Source organism: Peromyscus leucopus, chromosome 8b (assembly GCF_004664715.2).
Source record: "Peromyscus leucopus breed LL Stock chromosome 8b, UCI_PerLeu_2.1, whole genome shotgun sequence".
Lineage (NCBI taxonomy): Eukaryota > Metazoa > Chordata > Mammalia > Rodentia > Cricetidae > Peromyscus > Peromyscus leucopus.
Genome location: NC_051086.1, coordinates 72,961,194 through 72,983,803, shown reverse-complemented (window position 1 = coordinate 72,983,803; position 22,610 = coordinate 72,961,194). Strand labels below are relative to the sequence as shown.

General features: G+C 43.6%; 1 protein-coding gene across 1 annotated transcript in view; it reads left to right on the top strand.

The window, feature by feature from the left end:
- The window catches only part of Ankfn1 (ankyrin repeat and fibronectin type III domain containing 1), a 153,234-nt gene that overhangs the window by 105,866 nt on the left and 24,758 nt on the right, over positions 1 to 22,610 (top strand). The window contains exons 12-15 of the mRNA XM_028878201.2: positions 365 to 580; positions 10,103 to 10,269; positions 12,832 to 12,982; positions 14,453 to 14,621. Of these exons, the coding sequence (XP_028734034.2) occupies positions 365 to 580; positions 10,103 to 10,269; positions 12,832 to 12,982; positions 14,453 to 14,621 (703 nt within the window). The remainder of the gene's footprint in view (positions 1 to 364; positions 581 to 10,102; positions 10,270 to 12,831; positions 12,983 to 14,452; positions 14,622 to 22,610) is intronic.

The following is a 22,610-nucleotide window of genomic DNA, read 5'->3' as shown; positions in this document are numbered from 1 at the left end:
ACTTGAAATATCAGACATTTTTCTTGAAAACATCTGGGATTCTCTTCAAGTGCTGGTCACTGAGGTTTACGTGCTGGTGTGTCTATGTGGGCAAAAGATATTTACAGATATTGAATTTGCTTAAAGAAACATAACGTCTGTGCCTCTCACTATAGTCTTTGCAGGCTCACAGTGAAGGCATTTCTTTGGGCTTTTTGTTAAGCACATTCCTGCAATGCCACCTACACCAGGTCTCAGTCTGAAAAAAAAAAAAAAAAACGCAAACAGGGCCTCAGAATTCCGGCAGTTTTCAGCATCTTTTGTGCAGTTTTGTTGTTCTGTTTTACAACATCAACTAAGCTACCCATCATCTGTTGGTTTCTAGAATTTACTTGGAACGCACAACTTGGGAAGACTTTACTATGAGCCCATTAAAGATCGCCATGGCAACATCCTCATAGTCACCATCAGAGAAGTAGAGATGCTTTATTCCTTTTTTAATGGCAAATGGATGCAGATCTCAAAACTGCAAAGCCAGAGGAAGTCCCTGTCAACTCCCGAGGAGCCAACAGCCCTAGATATTTTACTGATAACCATTCAGGTATGTAGAATTTTTTTCAATTTTTTGGATATTTGTGATTCTGATACATTTATGGCAGCTCTAATACCATATACCAAGAGCCATTCACATAAATGGTGGTGCTGAGATGATTCACTGTTCAGATTCCACAGGTGGGAACGATGCTTTGGGTGACTTTCATTGATTTCTGTCTCCGTGCGGAACTGATCAAGCAATGCTAAGAGTGGGCACTCTGAAAATGCCCTGGCAATTGTATTCGTCACTTTCACATTACTGTGACCAAACTCTCACCCAGAGAGAAACAACATAAGGGACACAGGTTTACTTTGGTTCACGGTTTCCCAGTTACAGTCCATCACAACAGGAAAGGCATGGCCCGTGGCTCAGCCACGGTGGATTGAAGGAGCCTGACACAATGGCTGTTCATGTTGTCACAAACCAGGAAGCAGTGGGTGGCCTAGGTGAGGCTAATGACCTCCAGATAGTGAGCTACTTCCACCAGCCAGGTCCTACATCTGGAGGTCCCATGGCCCTCCAAGACTCCACCAGTCAGGGGAGCAAGCAATCAACACACAAAACTGTGTGTGGTACAATTCTGATTCAAGCCTTAGCATTGATGAACCAGTGAGAATAACTGAGACAATCAGGAGAATCTGCAGAGATGAACAGTAATTCAACACGGGAATAGAGGATACAGTATGGGGGGGGGTGGTCACACATACATATTTATTTTTGCTTGTTCTTCTTAATACTCACAAGACAGCAAGGCACAATTAAATCCATTTTAGGAATGGGAGAATTCTATCCCACTGGGGCTCCAGGAGGTTAAGGGACACTGGACGGCACACAGAGGTTGACTGGGTGAGGTTAATGAAGCTTTAACCCCATTTAGTCCTTCGCTTGGGCAAGTCCTTGTCTAGGCAGCCAGCATCCAGCATCTAACAGTTCAAGTTTATACTCTTTCTCTGAGGCATTCCTTTATGCCTCAGAGTACATGTGGAGGTCAAAGGCCAGGATCAGCTCTCTCCTACCTTGTGGTCCCAGGATCCAACTCAGGCTTGGCGTCAAGCACCTTTACCCGCTCGGCCATCTCACCAGCCCCATGTTCTTTTTGTGAGAGAAGTGACCAGGAACTGTATTAGCCTCAGGTGATGAAGCCACAGACTGTGGCCCTAGCCGCATAGCAACACATCGCCAAAACTGAGAGTTCAACTCGGATCATCTGAGGGAGGAGGTTTCTTTCAGCTGTCACTCACATGCTGTGGTACAAGTGAGAGTCTTAGCAAACACTAACGGAGGAGTTTAGCGGAGGGTGGGAGGTAAGAGCCCCCGATAACCCCCAGAATTCAAACCAGAGCAGCTCACGGGCAGACCTGGGCTAGATGGCACCGCTAGCCACAGGCCTGGCTACCCCAGTGGCACACAGAGAATGTGGCATGGTCTCCAAGACGCTTCTTTTTCTTTCATCTTCTAAGAATCCACTGACTGTATAGAACTCACCAGGTGGAATTAGGTAGAAAAGCTGGTGGAAAACGTCTGTACTGAGCAACCATGGGAGTAGATCTACCAATCCGTCCATTCTGAGTAAGAGGGAGGAAGATCTCTGTTCCACACAGACGTCCCCTGGGATGGATGCCCTACGTCCCCCATTCTTTGAGAGAAGAGAGTGTAGCTTACTACTGGGACTTATCTAGACATCTTTGGGCCACCAAAGTCTAGTTCAACCTTCATGTTGAGTTGGTGAAGCCAGCTCCTGATAGGATTAGGTCTCTGGTCTTCAGTGTTTGGCTACCAACCCTGAGAGTCTTTCTCTCCTATTTCCTGTCCAGCATAAGACCTGCATGGGAGGTGGGAGAGAAGAGGTGGGGGAAGAGAAAGGGGAGGGCTGGGTGGGAATGACGTCAAGCAGGAATGCGCCAGTCAGCGGGGGTGGATTTTCCACTTGGATCTGTGTGGAAACCTGATCCTGCCTCTCTTTTTCGTCTCCTTCTCTAACAACCTTTCACCAGATTGGAATTTTTCTGCACCTGTAACACATTTTTAATGTAATAAGTCTAGGAGAAACCAGGTATTATATCATGCTGGGGCCTGTGTTTCTAGGAGCAAAGGTAGCCCAGACCCCAGTTTATCCCTATAGGAGATTAGTGTATTAGTCACCCTGTAAAAACTAAATTTCTTAAATGTTTCTTTTAGCACTTGCTTATAAAAGGTGAAGAGGGGAGCCATGAGTGTGTCTGTGTTCCCTGCCCCCACCCTCTTCACACATGCACGTACATTCTGTCGATTTCCTACGAACCCAAATTCCACAAAATCAAATCCAGAGCTATTGGCCTTTGTCCATTAAGATGACCTTTGCCGTGTCGGACTTTGTCCTGGTTTGGGTCAGGGCAAGTGGTGACCAGACTCATTCTTGTATTAGACACCCCTTGGGAGTGAAAGGAAGTTAGCTATTTAAGGTGAACATGAATAGCTAGTGTGGCTGGGGTATCCCTTTGAAAGTAGGGTGACTGGGTATCATTCCTATTCCATCCCTTCAGCTTTGCGGCCAAAGGGATTCATTCTTCAGCCCTGTGTCTCCTCTTCTGCAGAAGACCCTACCTCACAGGGTTCTGATGAAGATGAGACAAAATAGCATATCAAATAGCATATCGACATCAGGAGAGTAGTGAACACAGCGAACAGTCACGACTTTTATTACTTCTCCACTTAAGAAAACCCAAGCAATACTGGGCCCCTCTGCCACTGACTAGTCATCCCTCGAGGCATTCCATCTCTTCATCTACCTTTTCATAACAATTAAAAGATGCTCTACAAAAGCTATACAATTCACAACTGGAAATTCAAAACAGGTAAAGGCTTCAACAAAATCTTAGCCCGTAACTAATTTACTAATCCCTGGGACCCCAAGGAAACCCCGACATCCAACTCTTTAAATTCCTGACCCTCTCAAGGCCCACGCCATCCAAACTGGCCTCTCTCGTGTATCTGGGAGAGAAAAATCCTCCTGTTTGCTTGGGAAGTAAAAGAAGTGTCATGGACAAGTTAGAGTCCTGCTGAGCAAACTGACTGGCAGTGAGGGTATTTCCAACAAGAAGGCTGCCCTTGGATAATGCTCATTCTAACTTTGACCTTCAGGGTCACTCCAGGGACTGGTCACCTTGAGTGTAAAGTTGTCTAAGAACATTAATTTTATGCATGTGTGTACTATATATTCAAAGCTGCCAGCTCTATGTTATCATTGGGTTCTCATGAAAAACCAGTGAGGTTAAATAATTCTGTGTCCAGGCCATATATGAAGATACATATTTCAAGGAAATATCCCATCAATCTCACATTACCCCAAAATGAGAGCGAGAGAGAGACAGAGAGAGAGAGAGAGAGAGAGAGAGAGAGAGAGAGAGAGAGAGAGAGAAGAGACCCACGCCCACTACCTCGCCAGGAACCCTTCCATTCTACTTCACAGGCTGTCCTAAGGAAACTTGATCACTTTGCTTTCTGCTTCCTTTCTTTAGGCATTGCTTGTCACCATTAGATGCCCAGTACGTAGACCCCCTTCTGCCTTTTCTGCTGTCTTACCTGTACATTCCTCCTACCCCCTCCCACAGCATCTAACACAGTTATCAAGAAGGACTCACAATTGTCAGTGGACATGAACTAACTGGGATAGAAGAAGTAAGAAACAACTGAGTTCACCATGTGGATAAAAGCACCACCCATAAGCACTGAAGGATAGAAACAACCTCCAATAGCTACTAAACGGGTGAACAAAACAGAGTGTAGCCATGTGGTGGAAAATTATTCAGCCATATAAGTGAACGAAGTATGACCCTTGTTACAGCTTAGATGAGCCTTGAGAGCATCACACTAAGCAAAAGAAGCCAAGCAGAAAATATCAGACATTATGTGACTCCATTCACTCACTATAGCTATAATAAGATCAATGAGACAGAATGCCTGGGGTCAAGGGGAAGAAAGACTGGAGAAGGGTGGATAATGAACGTGAGGCTTCTCTCTAGAGTAATTGAAAAGGTCTGGACGTTAGTGCTGAAGTTACAAACCTTGTCAGTATGCTAAACACCAGAGTCCAAGGCTTTATGAAGATGAAATTTATGAGTTCCTCCTCATTTTAAAAGAAAGAGTGGAAGTACCAGAGACCCCGCAGATCTATAGTCATTCTTCCACAGAAAGAGGGCAGACCGCAGTGAGGCCCAGCCCACCGTGGGGCATGAACATGGTTCCATTATCAAAACTTGGAAAAAAGAAGTTGGAAATGCAAAGTTTAGAGTAAGGTTTCCCTATTTTATAAAGAGCCATAAAACAATTCAGAAAATTGAAACACTTTCTGGTCTAATTAGTCCTGGACCCACAACGACCACCAGCTATTCCTCTGTGACCCCTGCCCTCCTACACAATTGGCTTCCGTGCCTTCCCAACAAAATAAAAGTCCTGTACTCCCTGGAAAAGCAGCTGTCTATTGTTCCTTTAGCAGGCCCTTAAGAGAACTGACCAGTGAGGACAGGCTGAGTAGAGGATTTTCGGACCCCATACCAGCAAGACTCAGGCTCAGTCCTCACCCACATCTGTCCTTCACAGGCATGTTTTTGCAACATCAACTAGGTGCCAGGCTCTCTAAGGTGCTACAGGAAAATCAAATGAGTAAGTCAAGGCCCTTGCTCTCAAGGAGTTCAGTCAAGGGAGGGAGACAGACTTGTAAACAAATCAAGGTAATAGAAGGCAGAGTTAGAGCAGCCTGATAGCAGCACAAACAGTGTACTATGGGAGCACACACAAAGCAGCTATTAATCCTGCCTGGAGACATCAGGGAAGGCATTGCAGAAGAGGTGGCGGTGGGCTGAGCCGTGGGGGGGGGGACGCTAAGTTTATCAGATGGAGAAAAAAAAGAGGCAGCGAAGGGAGAAAGTGGGGAGCCAAATGAGGACACAAAGCAAAGAGTGAAGCAGCAGCTGGAGGGCAGCTTCAGCCCCCCTCGAGTTCACACGGGCCTAACACAATCTTCATATGGACTTTATTAGGCTGATTAGAAAAACGGCTCGCAGCTTTCTCCCTCACCCTGGAATGCAAGTTCCACAAAAGAAAAGATAAGCCTTGCTCATCTCAATGCCATCAGCAACCTAGCATGATCCCTGGCATGGCAGTAGGTGTCCTGTAAAAGAGCTAGACCTGGTGGTACGAGGCCACTGTGGCTGAGGCAGGAGGATCCCAAGTGCAAGACATGTCTGGGTGACAGTAAGTTCAAAGCCAGCCTGAGCAAGTTACTGGGAACCTATTTAGAAACCAAAGTAAAAGAGAAGGCTGAGGATACAGTTCGGTGGCAGGGGACTTCCTTCGCATGCCCCAGCCTGAGATGCCATCCTCAGCACCACGTGAACAGAGATCAGGAGTCAGCAATGAAGACGGTGCTGGGGAGGGAAAGGCGGGTCCCCGCGTCTAGGACAGTAGTGATGGAAAGCAGAGTCTGGAAATGCAGGTTAGAGGTTAAGTCAGGTGAGAGGCGTTCAGTTCGGTCTGAGAGGTCTTTCTAGTACTTTAGATTATGTGAATGAGACAGCTTTCTCTTCCCATTCATTTTTCAGGCTCCAAAAACATTCTGACTAATAAAGGATAAATGACTATGTAAAGACACAAAAATACATAGTAAGTGCTCAGTAACATTCTTTTTAAAAATTGAATGAAAGAGTGAATTACTCCATCCCAAAGTGGTGTTGGTTTTTACGTAACCACAGTATGTTCCTAACTGACATTCTACTTGTGGTCAGCTCTGACCCCCACATGTTTTTCTCTAACACCCTTACTCATCCTATATTTGTACCCTTGGGTTTGAGTCTTTACAAGCACATTTTCTTATTACATTTCAGCCCTAATTATGATAGGCTTACTTTTCCAATGTACTGGGTCATTTATCGCTTTATTGCTATTTTCCAGAAAATCCAAACCACACCAAATTTTGGACCCACAAATTTGATACACACATTCTTGATTTTCTTTGTCCAGAATGTCAATAAATGAGCTGAAAATACTGGCCCTTGGGACCAGTCCCTACTGGGTTATCACTCAATCTGTCGACTATTCCCATACCATCTTCATTATCCACAAATATTCAACCCAGTTATTGTGCTTGTTAAAGCAATGTGGTCAAGATTCTGCTTTTTCCCGTTATCTAGGGAAACAGATTACATTGGAGATCTCACCCTGCTCTGTGGATCTCTATTTTGTTGCTATTAGAAATGAAAACTGTCTCTATATGACTTTCTCTTCACAAAACCATACTGACTCCTCTTCAGTGCCACAGGATTACCTAGCTAGCTGCAAATTGATTGTGTGACGGTGCTTTCTCATTTCCCCCCAAAGATCAATAATTTGAAGGTCTTTAATTACCAGAGACATCCTGTGTTCTCCCCGCTTCTGTTGCCAAGACAGACGTATCTGTCCTTTCCTAGTCTTTAGGGACTTTTGCAATTCTCCATGAGGTCTGAAAGATAATGACCTGTGGGTCTACAGCCACATCTGCTTGTAGCTCTAGGGTATACATCATCACACTCTGCTGATCTGAATACTTCATTTTCCCTTCTCACATTAACCATTTATCACCCTTCAATATTGTTAATTTCCCAAAATACTAACCTTGACCAGACATCTTCTAGTCAACTATGATCTGTTAGGAAGAGACATGAGAAAAACTTCTAAGTTCAGACTCACCCTCAATAATGATCTTTCTTGATCATAAGATGGTTTTTCTATTTTGTTTTTTGCCAAATGCCTTTTGAAAGTTATTTTAGACTTTGTCTTTCTGAACATCCTGATGTGCTTACCGCTCCTATCTTAGCTTGTGTCTCTTCTGTTATTCTGTCTTAGCGATCTTACCTCCACATTGTATACTAATTTACACACAAATATTCCTGGCACAAAGCCAAAAAAACAAAACAAAACAAAAAAAAAACCAGCCTTATCATTAATTTCATTGTATAGTTAAAGAAGAAAACAAAGGGGCCGGGTATAAATCAGTGGCAGAGAACCCTAGCATGTTTAACTACTGGTGGTGCAAAAAGAAAAACAGAAAAGGAGAAATGTCTACGCCAAGTTCACCTAGTGCTGCACTGCCCTATTACAACACTGAAGTCGGCCCAGTGTATGGTCTGTTCACTCACCTGCCTTTCTCGGCCTCCATGAAGGAAGCATCACAGCACGTTAACCTGAGACCCAAGTGTTCCCTTTAGTGCCGAGCACCTGAAAGGTACTGAGCACATGCTCAGAGGTACTCGGCGTGTGTGGTGGACAGGAGAGAGGATGCGGTGCAGGGTACAGTGCAGGCAGTGGACTCTACAGAGGAGGACTCATTCCTTCAGAGAGCATCTGTCCAGGCAGCCTCATTCCTTCCTCTTCCATCAAGGTTTCTGTACAGGTTCAGGTGTCTGTTTTAGTTTTAATTCTTGTCTTCCCTACTTTTAGTAGTAAAATTTGGTTCCCTGTATTTTATTCATCTAAAAATTTAATTCATCTTTCTTAACATTGTTTTAATTGGAAAGTCATAATTACAACTATTAACTGAGTACTAGGTGATGTTTTTATATATGTATACAATGTAAAAATAATTAAATCAGGCTAATTAGCATATCTGTCCTCTTATTTGCTTATCATTTTTTGTGGTGATACATTTTAAATTTACCCTTAATTATTCCATCCTTTCTGAAAGCTAGGTTAAATGCGGCCTCAGAAACCTCCCTCTATAACCAGTGACCTGACATAACTTCCTGTCTTTTTGTCCTAAACTCTACTGTCCAAAGACTTAAATCGTTAGTGGAAAAGTCTACTAACACAGGGAGTGGGGGAGGGGGAATATCAGTTGTCAGTTATCTGAGTTTCTGCAGCTACACAGAAAGGTGAAAGTCATAACCCACAACATTTACTGAGAACTGATTACAGTAAACAAAAATCCCATTCAACCATATAATTGTGCTTAACTTGGCATACCCTACCATACCAACGACTTCATTCAGCCTTGGAAGTCTGTGGGACATTTGATATAACAACATAATACAAATTCAATGTGAAATCATTCAGACAATGTTTTAATCTTGTAAAAGATAAAAATAAAGTAAGTTTTTGAAGCTGATTAATAAGGAGACTCAATCAACTTTGCAAAGTCATTAACAATTGAGATTCCAGATATGGTAGGACAGTGAATGATTGAAGGGCATAAAATAAACAAGATCTCCATAAGGACATTACTTGCATGTCAACATTGTAAAGGTCTTTGGAAATGAATACAAAGACTTCAAATACTTTATAAAACTTGGTTTCTTCATAATGTCACTGAGAAAGTCAAACATGAAAAGTGTCATCAGCTACCCTATGGTGGGGTCTAAAATGCTGGTCCAAAGGAACCAATGCTCCGCTCATTCTTTCTTCACTCTTGGAATTAATGTGTGTAGCTGAAAGTTTTCCTGTGTCCCAGCCTGCCGGCAGTTGGGACAAATCTCTCCCACTTGCATTCCCCAAGTAAACACACAGAGGCTTAATTATAACTGCGTGGCCATGGCTCAAGCTTTTAGCTAGCTAGCTCTATATCTTAAATTAACCCATTTCTATTAATCTATGTTTTGCCACATGTTCTGTGGCTTTACTTGTCTGTTGGTATGTTGTTTCTCCTTCAGTGGCAGCTGGCATCTCTCCCTGCCTTCTTCTAGCTCTTATATCTTAAATTAGCCCATAACTATTAATCTATGTATTGCCACATGTTCCGTGGATTTACCTGCATCCCATTACATGTTGCTCCTTGGGCAGCTTGCTGGCGTCTCTCCCCTCCTTCTTCCTGTCTTTGAATTTCCCACCTGCCTCTAAGCTGCCTTGCCATATGCCAAACAGCTTTATTTATCAACCAATCAGAGCAATACATATTTGCAACATAAAGACATTCCCCCATCAAATGTGTAACTACAAATGAAACCTAGCTCTTAATGGTTGAAAAAATTAAATGAACCACTTGGTGCTCATTTTTTTTTTCATATTTGAGATAAAGAATCAAACATTTGTTTTTTTTATTACTTACTATGTGGATTGTATTTTAAATGGTTTTCTTTAAAGTAGACTTTTCTACCTTAATTATCTTGAAATTAAGAATGATGTGTTTTGTCAGCATTTACACCACCAAATGTTTGTTTCCCCACAGCTAAACTATAAGTCCTCCAAGGACAGATACTGTGAATTCTCTTTATTATCTGCCTCACCCAGCAGCAGCCTATTCCCTGTCATAACCCAAACACGTACCCTTGGCACAGAAATCTGAGAAAGAGAAACATTCAAAACATCTATTAAAGACTGATTACCTGACTTGGAGATGGAATTTTCCTGCAGATAAAACTAGCTGTAACCTTAATACCTCCCCACTACTCATGGTGGTACCTGAGGTTTCTTACCTCATCAGTTGCTCCTTTCATACATAACAGGGCCAACTTGAAGAACAGGTTTTGAGAGAGCCTTGTGAGATGACCATTTGGTTTCATTTTGTCTCACCTTGCCCTACAGGATATTCTCTCTTATCACAAAAGGAGTCATCAGCGTCTCTCTCCTGGACTGTATCTAGGTTACCTAAAGCTATGTAGCTCTGTGGATCAGATCAAAGTGCTCGTAACCCAAAAGTTGCCCAACATTCTCTGCCATGTGAAGATCCGTGAAAACAGTAACATCTCCAAGTAAGTGGTCCCAAGTTGGGATTTTCCTTGGTCTGATGTATCCAAAGGAAAGTCAAGTGCTAGCTGCCAGTATAGTATCTCTGGTGAGATGTTCCACAGCATGATGGAGTCCTGGCATCTAGGAGGAGCAAAGCCATTAAAGGGAGGCCCTGCACCTTCACTGTCCCTTCTGCTTCACTCAAGTACAACCAGTGATGCCCTACTGGCTTGTGAACAAAGACTTACCTTTGCACACTGTTCCCACGATCCTTTTCACCATTGGAAATGCGCCCTTTGTGCTTTTTTTTTTTTTTTTTTTTTTGATATCACCGATGAGAATGGCCTCATCAGTGGAGCTACTGCCTCTTGCTGACCTAATGGTGGCCCCGCCCACTTTCACTCTACCCTCTCCTAACTCTCTGGCTTTCGGACTTTATATGTGTTCTACATGTCTGACAATTCTCTAGGGAAGGAAAAAAGTAACAAGGCCCAAACTTCCAGAAACTTCCTCTATGGTTTGGCATTTGGTGACTGACTTTGTTAGTTTTGGGAAAGTTGCCTGGTCTTGGTACTCTGGCTCAACTTTATCACCAACCCTAATGGCAGGCCTCTCATTCATCAACTATAATGAACTGAATTGTGTTCAACATAAAAATGAAGGAAAAGAAGGTATACATAATAAAGAAAAAAGCCTCCGGATTTCTTTAGGCTTCATAGAATGCAAACTAGATTCTCAAATTCTTTACAAGTGTGGATTTGCTTAACAAAAACCAATATGGCCCTTTGAACTTTGGTCTCTACCATGACAAGACTTTGGTAACTACACTGTCTCACAGGTTTACAGAAGCACTCCCAATGGCAATGGAGAAGGTGATGACGGTGCAATAGATGTGGTAGTCTTTGGGAACTCTCTGCCTACCTTTTCCCCTTCTTTCACTTATCAATTGCACCTGGACTTTAAGTCCGCCCTCTGGTGGTCATTTCAACAATCAACATCTGCTGTCTTCAGAGTCTTGGTCCAGAAAACAGCGAGGCTCCTTTATGAGTTGACTGGGCAATGGTCATTTTTATCTGTTTCTCGATTTTGTGTCATAAAATCTTAGTCACCATCTTTTAGTAATTATATCAACAGATTTTCCCTTTCCAAGGATCCAGATTCCCTCGTACAAAAGACTGTACCAGCCTTCATTCTGAAAGTTCCATCCATCTCCCCATCTTCAGAGCCCACACTGACTCCTTAGTGGCAATGTGGTTCTTACTGGTGACTTTCTAATTTGGTTCCAGACTCTGTTTTAGCAATGTTGTCCTTTGGGGTCTGTGTATATTGTGCTAATCATAAACCTCTCATTTAGTTATGTATCAGTGGTGGGAAAGGGAAATCATTCCCAAGTAGGCTCTCAAGGACTTCGATTGGTTGTAAGCTAAAAGTATGCCCAAATTGCAATAGGACTTAAGTTTGATTTTTTTCTCTCTTTCTTATTGGAACAAATGATAGATTTTTCCACAGTCTTGTCCAATATGAGGCTTGAAATAAAACAGATCTCTTAAAAACAGAAACTTTTCTAAGAGGGTAGTTAAAGAGAGAGCCCGGGGTTAGTTGATTGACTTGTTTGTTTCTCTTGTTTTTCTGCCTTTTTTTTTTTTTTATGAACCTCCTCCAGCACAGCCAGTTTGGTTTTCTGAGTCAGAGACTGGAGCCCAGGCTGTGATGACCCTTTGGTGAGAGCCTTCCACCATGAAGAGGAGGCTTTCCTTCACTGCCTTGCCTGCTCCCCACAGAGCTAGAAGGAGAAACAGAAAGTGTTTGGAGACTTGGGCAAAATACCTGTGGAAACAATGTTGCCCAAGAGGCTTTTACCTTGATCTTTTCAAGCCTCTTTTGGAGAGTGGCTTTGGGGGGGACCAGCCAGATGTTCCTTCCTCCCACCACCCTTCTTTCCCTTCCCTTCTGCTTGACAGTTGGAAAAGTTCATTAGGAAGAACTATAGAGCGTGCAGAATGAAGACACACATGACTGGTTTAGGAGGAGGAGGAAGGAAGCAGTGATGTGTGTCCCCTGATTCCTTTTATTGGAATTGTCTGGTGTTCCTGTTTGTGATTCTCCTCAAGCTTTTGGAAAGGGAACGAAACCAAAATAGTCCCCATGATTACAACAGGCCAGGGCTGAAATGTGCCGTGTGGTTTGTTGCCTGAGTTGGAGCAGAGTCCTGTGGTTAGCCAACTGTGGAATTAACCAGTAGATGCCCCTGTGGTAAAATGGAGGCTCTTAGAACCTACAGAGACAGGAAAACAAGGAGAGTCAGGAAGTGATTACAAACACCTGAAACACTTCAGTTTCAAGCGCTGATTCATACAGGCCAGCCCTATTATTCAGACATCCAGGGGCTCTGATAGGTGGATGGAGCTGAAATCAGAAATAGCCCATTTGAACTCCAGTTAGGTAGCAAAAGGTTCAAGTTCCATAAATAGCATTGTGTTTTAACCACCAAGAACTGGTTGTTTGGGTTCTGGACACCGAGAAAGTTCTGAGCTGTGTTCTGAACTTCTCTTATATTTCTAATTTTAACTTGACTCGACATACAGAGAGGAGTGGGAGTGGGTCCAGAAGCTGTCTGGCTCCGACTCTATGGAAAGAGCGGATCATAACGCTGACTGCCCCGTGCCATTGTTCTTCTACGAGCTCCAGACGGCAGTGAAGGCTCTCCTGAAGCAGATCCATGTACCTCTGCACCAGGTACAAGGCTTTACCATTCCTATCTGCTTTTTACGGCTCGTGGAAACTGGCTTGTGTCATAAAACTTACTCAAGAGGCATATATATATGTACGTATGTTTATTGTCGCTTTTTAAATGCCACTCTGCCTATTCATGCATGTTTTGAATTTAATGCCTACAACTAGACCCAGGCTGTGCTCTGGCTCCTTTTCTCTTGTTCCTTCATATCAACCTCTTCCAGTCTCCAGACCCCACTACACTGTACCCTGACCAAGCAAGAAAATGCCCTCTAGCCTACCCTGAAAGATACCAGGATTCTGTTGTAGGACAGCATGAAACACAAGAATATGCTCACCCATTAATGAAAAACAGTATAGTTAGATACACAAATTATTTAAGAGCAAAAGACTAACCATGGGATTTAGAACAACGGCCAAGTGATTTCATGTTGTCTGTTATTAACAAAATCACTGTCTAAGTCAAAATATGCACAACTATCCTCTAGAAGTCAGAACTTGAAGGGAAACTGTTGGCATATGAAGAGTAAAAATGTGTTAGGTTCTGTCTCGTAGTTTAACACAAGCTAGCAACATGCCGAACTCAGGGGTGGGGCCGTCTGCTGTTTGTTTGGCCTTTGTTCACGCCCCTGCCCCTCTCACTGCCACATGAACAGAGATCCCGAGAGAACCAAGTGTATCCTGAATTAGGAAGATCCTTACTGTGAGGGCCTGTTCTCTTTTAATAAGAGAAAGAGGAACAGATTGGCCACACAAAGGCGGGGAGAAGTCAGAAATTCCAGAAGTGTCCTTAGTCTGTTCTTCACAGCCAGTCCAAACCGGCCAACCTAATGGAGACTAAATCACAAGAGATGCTAAAGACACTGGGGGAGCCCCTGGATTATTCAAGGGGTGACCCTGTGCTCACAGGGAGAAAAATAAGAACCCAGCAGCTCTCCTTGTGACAGTAGGTACTATTAAAGGGTTTCTTGGACCTAGCAGGTTTGAAGCAGCTCGTATTTCATTGGTAACTCCGACTACACATACATGTTGGGAGAAGGCTGCTTAACTGCATAACAGTGCATACAACATTTTTTTTTTTATACTTGTAAATTTTTCTCAGTCCTTGGCCAGAAACTACATTTTTCCCCCTTAACCAACTTAAATTGAAACTAGTGGATTTTTAATTCAATCCATTTTTGTTGCTTCATGTAATTATATTCATCATTTTGAAAAGCCCACAGAATGCAATCATTTTCTGCTTTTATAAGAAGCATAAATGTTGTTTTCAGAGTTTATGTGGAACATTACTGCCTTAAATCTTGATTTTATATAGCATTATTAAATGGGCTGAACCCTAATATTTATGTTGTATAAAAATTCCAGGCTTGAAGTTGTGTAATTTTGTGAGATGTTTTATGCCGGTTTGGTGTTGTTTATGTAAGTACCGTGTTGTAACTCTCCTATTTTTCCTCCGCGCGTGTCCCTCTGCAGGCACGGAACTTCCGCCTCTACACACAGGAGGTGTTGGAAATGGGTCACAATGTGTCCTTTCTTCTCCTGCTCCCTGCCTCAGACGACGTCTGTACAGCCCCAGGACAGAATAATCCTTACACCCCACACTCAGGGTTTCTTAACCTCCCTCTTCAGATGTTTGAACTCGGTATAGTGGCTTGTTTCACCTAGAAATATTAACCCAGCCTCCTTAGAATAAAATCACAAAGTGGTATCTGTTCCCCCTTGTCCCAGTGGAGGGTCAGTAAATCACATGATGGCTTTGGCAACAACCCCTCCTAGGACTGTGTACAAGTGTGAGCAAAAGCAAGGCAGCAGGACTAGCCTGAGCAGTGTCTACTGAAACCTAGCGAGGGCCCAGTGGAGAGGAAGGAATTCCAAACTGAAAGTTCAGTCATCAGGCTTACTTACTGCCTCCTCCCTGCTCACTTCTTAGAACGTAAATACAAGAATGATGTGCGCGTGAATATCTGTTCATGCTATGCGCCCGCTCCATCCTCTCATAGCCAACCGGGAAAGAAGAGCAATGAAATGAATGTGTAGCGCTTATATCACTTTGGAGCAAAAAAAAAAAAAGATCAATAAGCAGTCTTGATTTATTAAATAAACAGATTGATATTAAATAGACTCTAAATAGCCTAGACAATTTGAGAAATGGACAAGATGTCCCAGGATGCAATGCTGTGATCTTAATGTGAGGGGTCTGGGTGGTGGCAGATCTTGTCCTTGCTTTCAAAATGAATAGCCTGGCTCCAGTTTCTGCAGAGAACCCTGCTGCCCACTGAGAATGTGAACAGGGAGGCTTTGTCTCCTTTCCGGTGCTTCATCTTGTAACAGACCAATAAGAGGCAATTAGCAAGGGTTCCCTCAATTCAAATAAATTGTGCAATTTGGGGGAGGCTGAGTGAGTGGGTGGGTAGAATGAGGCAAACCCGTTTTTGACTGCTCCCGAGCCACCAGATTCAGAAACACACAAGGTGATTGCCTAAAACTTCATTTTGAGATCTGGGCATCTGAAAGAGATTGACCTCTTTTGGATCTATTGTTTAAGCCGCTTAGTTGCCCTTGCTCCAAGCAGTTAAGACATCCAAGAGAGTGATGACTGGTCACTGGTGTTTCCCAAAGGTGGGAGACTTCCTAAGAGAAGCTGGAAGCAGATTTGCAGATGGAGATTTGACAGGCCTGGGTCCCCTACTATATGACACTGGCACTCATTTAACCTTACCACGCCTTTGCTACGTCACGTAATTAATAACAGTGACCATACCACTCCCCAAAGCCCTCGCTCCATGTGACCATTTAGTTCATTCCCTAGCCAGAAAACATCACCAGTGCGTATCCTACAGCACTGATGTGATGAGTTCCTGTCTGGGAGCCACATAGATGTCTAGTCAATCAACAGCTCTTGGGCCAGTGTAGAGACTAAGCAGTAAAGACAGCACAGACACTACACTCGAGGGACTCCATATGATGGTAGAAGTAAACTGGGAGTGCCAGTTATCACCAAATGAGCCATAATATGCCAGAAATCACAGGTAGTCTATAGCTGAAATGATAGCATGCATGTGCTTCATTGAGCCAGTTTTCCCAGACAGTAGCAGAAACCCTTCATGAAGGAGGGCACATTTGATGCAGTTGTTCAAGCATGGGCAGGTTAATAAACCTAGATGAACAAGAAAAGCTTTCCTGTCCTGGGGAGAAGAGCTAGTGAGGACATGGGAATGTAGTGGGAAGAATCCCAGAAAGAACAAGAGGCCCGGTTTGGTTAGATCAGAGAACTGTGAGCATGGAGAGGCCATGCGGCTGAGCAGGAGGGTCCGTGCTGACTTGTCAGAGTCAGGAGGAGAGATGTAATGTGGATGGAAAGCAAGGGCCAAAACCTTCAGAGCTAGGTTTGAGAGTCCCAGGGGTAGGATGAGAGCTTGTGGGAAAAGGAGAAAGATGTAAGTGTGAGAAACTGAGTGGAAACATGAGCGAGCAACTGCTAACACGAGAAAGGAGACATCCGGAGGTGGCACTCGAGTCCCCCCCAGGGACTGTGGGGATAATGCTGCTTCTACCAGAACTATGAGAGACCGAAAGCATGGTTTGGGTGCTTTTAGCTTTAAATAATATTGAATCTGAAGGCGCTAAATCAACATCAAAGTGAACATATCACATTGGCAGCAGAAATGCAAGAGAGCAAGCCAGATACTAAACAGGGAAACTTCAGGAGTGTCTACAAGTAGCTGCTAAAACCAAAAGCACACAAATGCTTCCCACAGGACAAATAAAGAGAAAAGATAGAAGGAGAACACTTTATTGTGGAGCTAGCCAGTATTTCATTCTGTATAAGGTGAATCACGCCTTTCCCCTAATTATAAGTGTGTGTGTGTGTGTGTGTGTGTGTGTGTGTGTGTGTGTGTGTGAAATTCATGTCTCCATGTCTCAGTGACACTGGGGAACAATGAGTGACTTGGGATAATTATAATAGTGTATGTCCCCTAGGACCTGGTGGGTCACAAACATTTGAAAGAGTCCCATCAGTCCTGGGAATGTCACACTCTTCTTGGACAGCTACCTCTGTCATGCTGCTCCCCATTCCTCTCCACACTGCGACTGTTGAAGCCTCCTCGCACACATGTTCCTCTCCTCATTCATTTGTTCACCCACCAACAAATAACACCATGTGCCAGGCATGTCTAAGAGGCCCTGCAAACCCTTCAGCTCCCCAGAGAGTGCCCATCCTAGTTGAGGGGACAGACGATAAAGCAATGAACAGAGGGCACACGCCTCAGAGATACAAGGGCTCTGGAGAAAAACCAATCATGGAAAGGGACTAGAGTGATGTGGCAGGGTTGCGACCCTCTAGAGGATGACCTGGGAAGGCCTCTGTGATGAAGTCACATTCGAGCAGAGACCTGACATTTCCAGACAACAGGAAGAGCAAGTAGAGAGGCTTCAAGTAACAGTGTATGTGGACAAGAGAGCAGCGTCCATAGTGTGAAATAGTCAAGAACAAAGGTCGCAGTGGGAGAAGCCAGATCCTTCAGCACACAGAGACTCTGACAGGGAACTTAGATATAAACCCAGTGGCTGCTTTTAAGCAGCATAGTGTTGAAAGCTCTGCAAAACACAATAGAAGCATCCCCCCACTCCCCACCCCCCACCCCACCCTCACTCCAAGAAAGAAAGCTTGACTTTGTTTAACCCAGAATTTTCCAAATTCATCTGACCAGAACTGGAAACATTTTTGGCATGGCATCTATTAAAAAAATCCACAAAACACATACTTAGGGATACAATGCCCTAGAATAATGTTCCTCAAAGTTTAATGTTCATAAGAATCACCTGGAGAGCTTGTTAAACTATAGATTCCTGGAGCCCAGCCCCAGTGATGCTGAGTCAGTAGGCTGAGAAGGAGCTGAAAAAGATGTACATTTCTAATAAGCTCTCGGGTAATAGTGACGCCACAAATCCATAGTTTAAGTGGTTCTGCCTAGGACTCAGAGATAAATACATAAATACAGACTTAGAAATGTAGTCAGCAGAGTAATCTAGTAGAACCCAACTGTGTCTGCCTCTTTGATCTGTCTTACCTATTCGTATTGCTAAAAGCAACTGTAAGACCATACACACTAGCCTTCATCTATGAAAAATAGGCCATAGATCAAAGCCTGTGTCTCACAGATCCTGGCTTTAAATGTTTTTTACTATAATAACAAACTCTGGTACTCCTTTGGCCCTCCCTCATTGCTGTATCATGAGTTATCTAATTGATGAATGGCCACCATGTACGTTTCCAGAAAAGACCACTTGGTTGGCCTTGGTTCCATTGACACATCCAATTCTATTACTGTTTTTTTTAAGACCATGGATAAGTGTTGCCAGTAAGTAGAAACTGATACACTCTCTAGTTCAATGTTGGTTGTACCAGAAACAAGTTTTAAAATATTACATGCTCTTAGAATCATGACAAGCTCCACCTTACCCTTAAACAACCAGCATTTTCCAAGAGGCAGACCTTCTTTTCCTCCACTAGACTAGCCCACTGAAAAACTAATGAAAGCTTCTATAGGAACTCTTAAGCCTTGCTATATTAGACCCATACCCCTCTGAGGAAGATGTTAAAAAAGCTAACGAGGGCCTTCGACTCTAGGTCATTCCATATTAAGTGGTAGAGATACCCTAAGCCTTTCTGAGAAAGAAAAGAATGTTTTTGGAAATTCAATCAGAACTAGAAAAAAACTTTAATAACAACAAGGGAGTTCTAATGAAACTTGAAAAGGTGTGAATTATGGGAATATGTAAATTATAATAAAGAAGTGCATTATATTTCTATTTGACTTGTATAAGTCATCATCCTCTACCTCATGGAAGGATTTGAGCTTTGGCAACCCAGCCATGTTCCCACTAGTGACCTTAAGTGGATCATAAATAACTTGCTGACCAGCAATGGAAATCTCCGTCTGTGCCTAGTCCAGCACCAAACAGATGTGGCGAGGGCAAAATGATAAAGACTGGCCTCCTGTCTCCAGGAGTAAAGACCACTAGGTCACACCCACAGGATAGTGTTTCAGAGGGCTGTTTGTGACACTAAAATAGGCCGACAAAGGGAGATGTTGTCAAGCTCTGGACAAGCAGGATTGAACAGTTTCACCAAAGATCCATTCCTCTTTCCATGGCTTTAGGGCTGACACTCCATCATCCCTTAGGCAAAAGAAGACTAGGACCCTTGTAAGGCCATAAAGCCCATGTGTGGAAGCCCTTGAGAAATGTGTTCCCAGAAGCAAAGGAAAAGCAACGTCACAAGCTTAGACACACTATTCAGTGACGTGGCTTCTTGAGGCTCTGCCTAGCCTGCACAGAGGAGGTCACCTTGCCCTGACCCCATGGGCAGTCTCAATGAACAGCAAGGCTCCAATGAGAAAAGCTGATTTTTATTGATTTCCTTGGCTCTGTAATTTGTGCTAATTGGACGAAAAGGACAGGATACTGGAGAACTTTTAAAAATTGGCCATACCCTTCTTCATTCAACACACATCTGCTGAGTTTCCGTTAGATACCAGATCCTGTGCTGGGTAGCCCTGCAGACTGTCACAGCACACAGCTTCAATACCGGACTCTCAGAATCTAGAGGGGATAGAGGCATTCCCATCAATGGTCTTAATACAGTGAAACCCCTACTATAAGACAGAAGCCACTGAATTTCAGAAAGACATCCAAGTCTTCCTTCAGAGGAATTCAATATTTTCAATGGATCGTGGAAGAGAAGTCAAAATCGAGGAGGTGAAAGGCAAAGGCGAGAAGGGAAGCGATTTTAGTCAGAAGAAATAGCATGAACAAAGGCTAAGCCGATTAGGTCTACCCTGGTAGTGTGATGGATGCTTAGCACCCCTGGGGACACTGGAAGGTCAGATCATGGCAGTAGCTCCAAGGAGCTGAGACTACATCCTGTAGGCAAGAGAATGGTGAAAAGGTTTTAAGGAAAGGAATGATGTGGACTTACTGGGTTTCAGTAGTTCTGGGAGGGCAGACTGCAGAAAGCAAGGTACTGGAGCCGAGAGCAGAGGTGACGAAACCATAGGAGACTGTTTTGCTGGTCCAAGTGGACAATGGTCAGACCTCAGAACCAGGGCTGGCCTGGGGGAGGTACAGAGGCAGAAGGAGAGGCCAATGGGGATTCAGGAGTTAAAAATCAATGAAACTTTGTGATTGATGTGACACAGCTGAGGGGCAAGATGGAGGAGCCAGAGAGTCTGAAATGGGCCTAAGATGGATAGCATTGCCATCTACCAAGAGGAAATATGAGGGGAGGAAGAAGTTTGGAGGAGGGGAGGATGATGAGTCCAGTTTGACAAATGATGGGTTTTGAGATACCTGTGGGATATCCAGGCAATGAGCTTAATGGAATCCAGACCCCAGGCTTTAGGGAAATGGCCCAGCACCAACCTTTATTCCTAATCCCTATTTTTCCTGATTTAAGATACCACTCCTGTATTCCAAGTGTCAGCTCAGGTACCACCAGGACACTGTGGAGCACTTTGGCCTCAGGTGCTTTCTGGCAAAGACTCTAAACTTACCCTAGGAGGTTACCTTGTTGATTCTTTGGCCCTTGAAGGAGGAGTTTGAAGAGTTGGGGGTTCTTAGACCATTCTAATCCCCACCTGAACTATTAAGTGTTTCATCCTTCCTGGGAAGTGAAGGGATAGGATAGGGGAATGGGAACAAACTGATTCTAGTATGTCTCATCCACATCTTGTGTATTGTGCATACACTGTGTTTGTTCCTCTTTGGGAACCTTATTTGCCCTGTTTTAGGGATATTACTGAGGTCCTTGGAGGTCATCTTCCTACCATGTACACTGGTAGCAAGCGGCCCAGCTGCAATCAAAAATCAGATCTGCATGGTATTTAGCCCAAGTACTTTCTACTCTACTGTCCTGTGAGTGCTCAAGACTAATTGAACTTTAGCCTCTCTCTCTGTTATATGGGGGGAAATAGAAGAGAAATCCACCAGAGACAATTAGTTTCCGTTTGTGTGTTACTCCCCAATCATGTAGTCTCAATAATGACATTGCAATCATTGCCTTATACCAGTTTGTCTGTAAAATGCATGTGATTCACATTTTTTAAATATTAGAAGCTTCCAGTCTATCCTTCCTTCCTCGGGGATGGCTACCAAATGTATCATTGCTAAACCACAAAAGACTATGTTAAAGTAACATTTGTCAAAGTGACGTTAAAGGCTCTGGAGAGAAAGCACTAGGGCAGGAAAAGTGCTACAGCTGAACCATGCACATAACTCACTTGTGGTGCGTGGCATGGATGGCACTGGCTGGTGTGGGTATGGGAGACCACCCACTGATCCACAGTTCCTGTCACAAAACGCAAGAGAAGACTGAATTCCCTGGCCTTTGAGAGAAAACTGAATATGCCGCCGGGCCTTAAGATTTCAGAGGGACTGATACTGTTTCGTTCAAAGGGATAGATAGTTCAGTTTCTTTATACAGTCAACTTTCTTTCACATTTCAGAAATGGAAAAAAGTCTACTTTTGTCATTATTTCCAACTTCATTTGGAAAAGGAGGCTGTGAGACTCTTCACTCTCCAGCCGAAGTAGGGGATCTGTCAAGTGCTACCAGGATGTAGCCCCTCCTGGAAGGGCAGAAAGACCAAGAACCGCAAGGGTCAAAAGTGGTGACTCCTGCCTCTGAGCTGCCAGGAAATATCACGGTCCTGAAAAAGACCTTTGCAAACAGGAAAATCCAGCACATAGCAACAGAAGTACACCTAGAGAGGAAAACAGGGAATCTTGGGGCCGGGGTCTGCCTTCTTCATCCACTCTGACGTTCCTTTACTCAACCAATAGTAGTTAAGAAGCTTTGGTGCTGGGAGTTTTAAAGAAATAAAAAGCATCCTAATACCAACGCAGCCAAAGACACACCTACAACAGTGCAGCAGGGTAAGGTCTCATACATTCGGAATCATATCCCCTACGGGCCCAGGGGAGAAATGAGATCTGCCGGAAGGAAGAAGACACCGTGAAAACTTCACTGAATAGCTGTTTCTACCGAGTCCTTCAGTACCAAAGGGAGACTAGAAAGGACTGGTAGAGACAGGTATCTAAGGATGGGGAGGGCAATTGTAAAAGTGTGAAAATATAAAAGAGAGTGTATTAAGTTTGGTTTGATCAAAGCTGAGTTAATACAAAGCCAGCTGTATAACAAAAGGTGTAACTAAAGATTTGTACTCAAACCCTAGACCTTAAGAGTTTCCTTATGGGGAACGGTGTTTGGATTTTTATTCTAAAGAGGGATCTCTGTAGAATTTTAAGTATGGGAATCACATGAGAATTCTATTGTTTGGGAGAAGAGTAAGAGCTTTTCCTTTACCGGTAGAATATGAAATCAGTTCTTCTTCGAACCAGGCAAGAATGTTCTAAAGAGTGTGGGAAGGCTAGGAAGAAAGAAGCTGGTAACAGAAAAATGAAGTCCAGGTCTGAGGGTAGAGAAGTGCCTACTGAATGGGACAAGCTGGTGTAAGAGTGGGACTCAGTTAGAGTAGGGCACAGCTGGAGTAGGGCACAGCTGGAGTAGAGCACAGCTGGAATAGGGCACAGCTGGAGTAAGGATGAAGAATTGAAGCCCTCATGCTAGT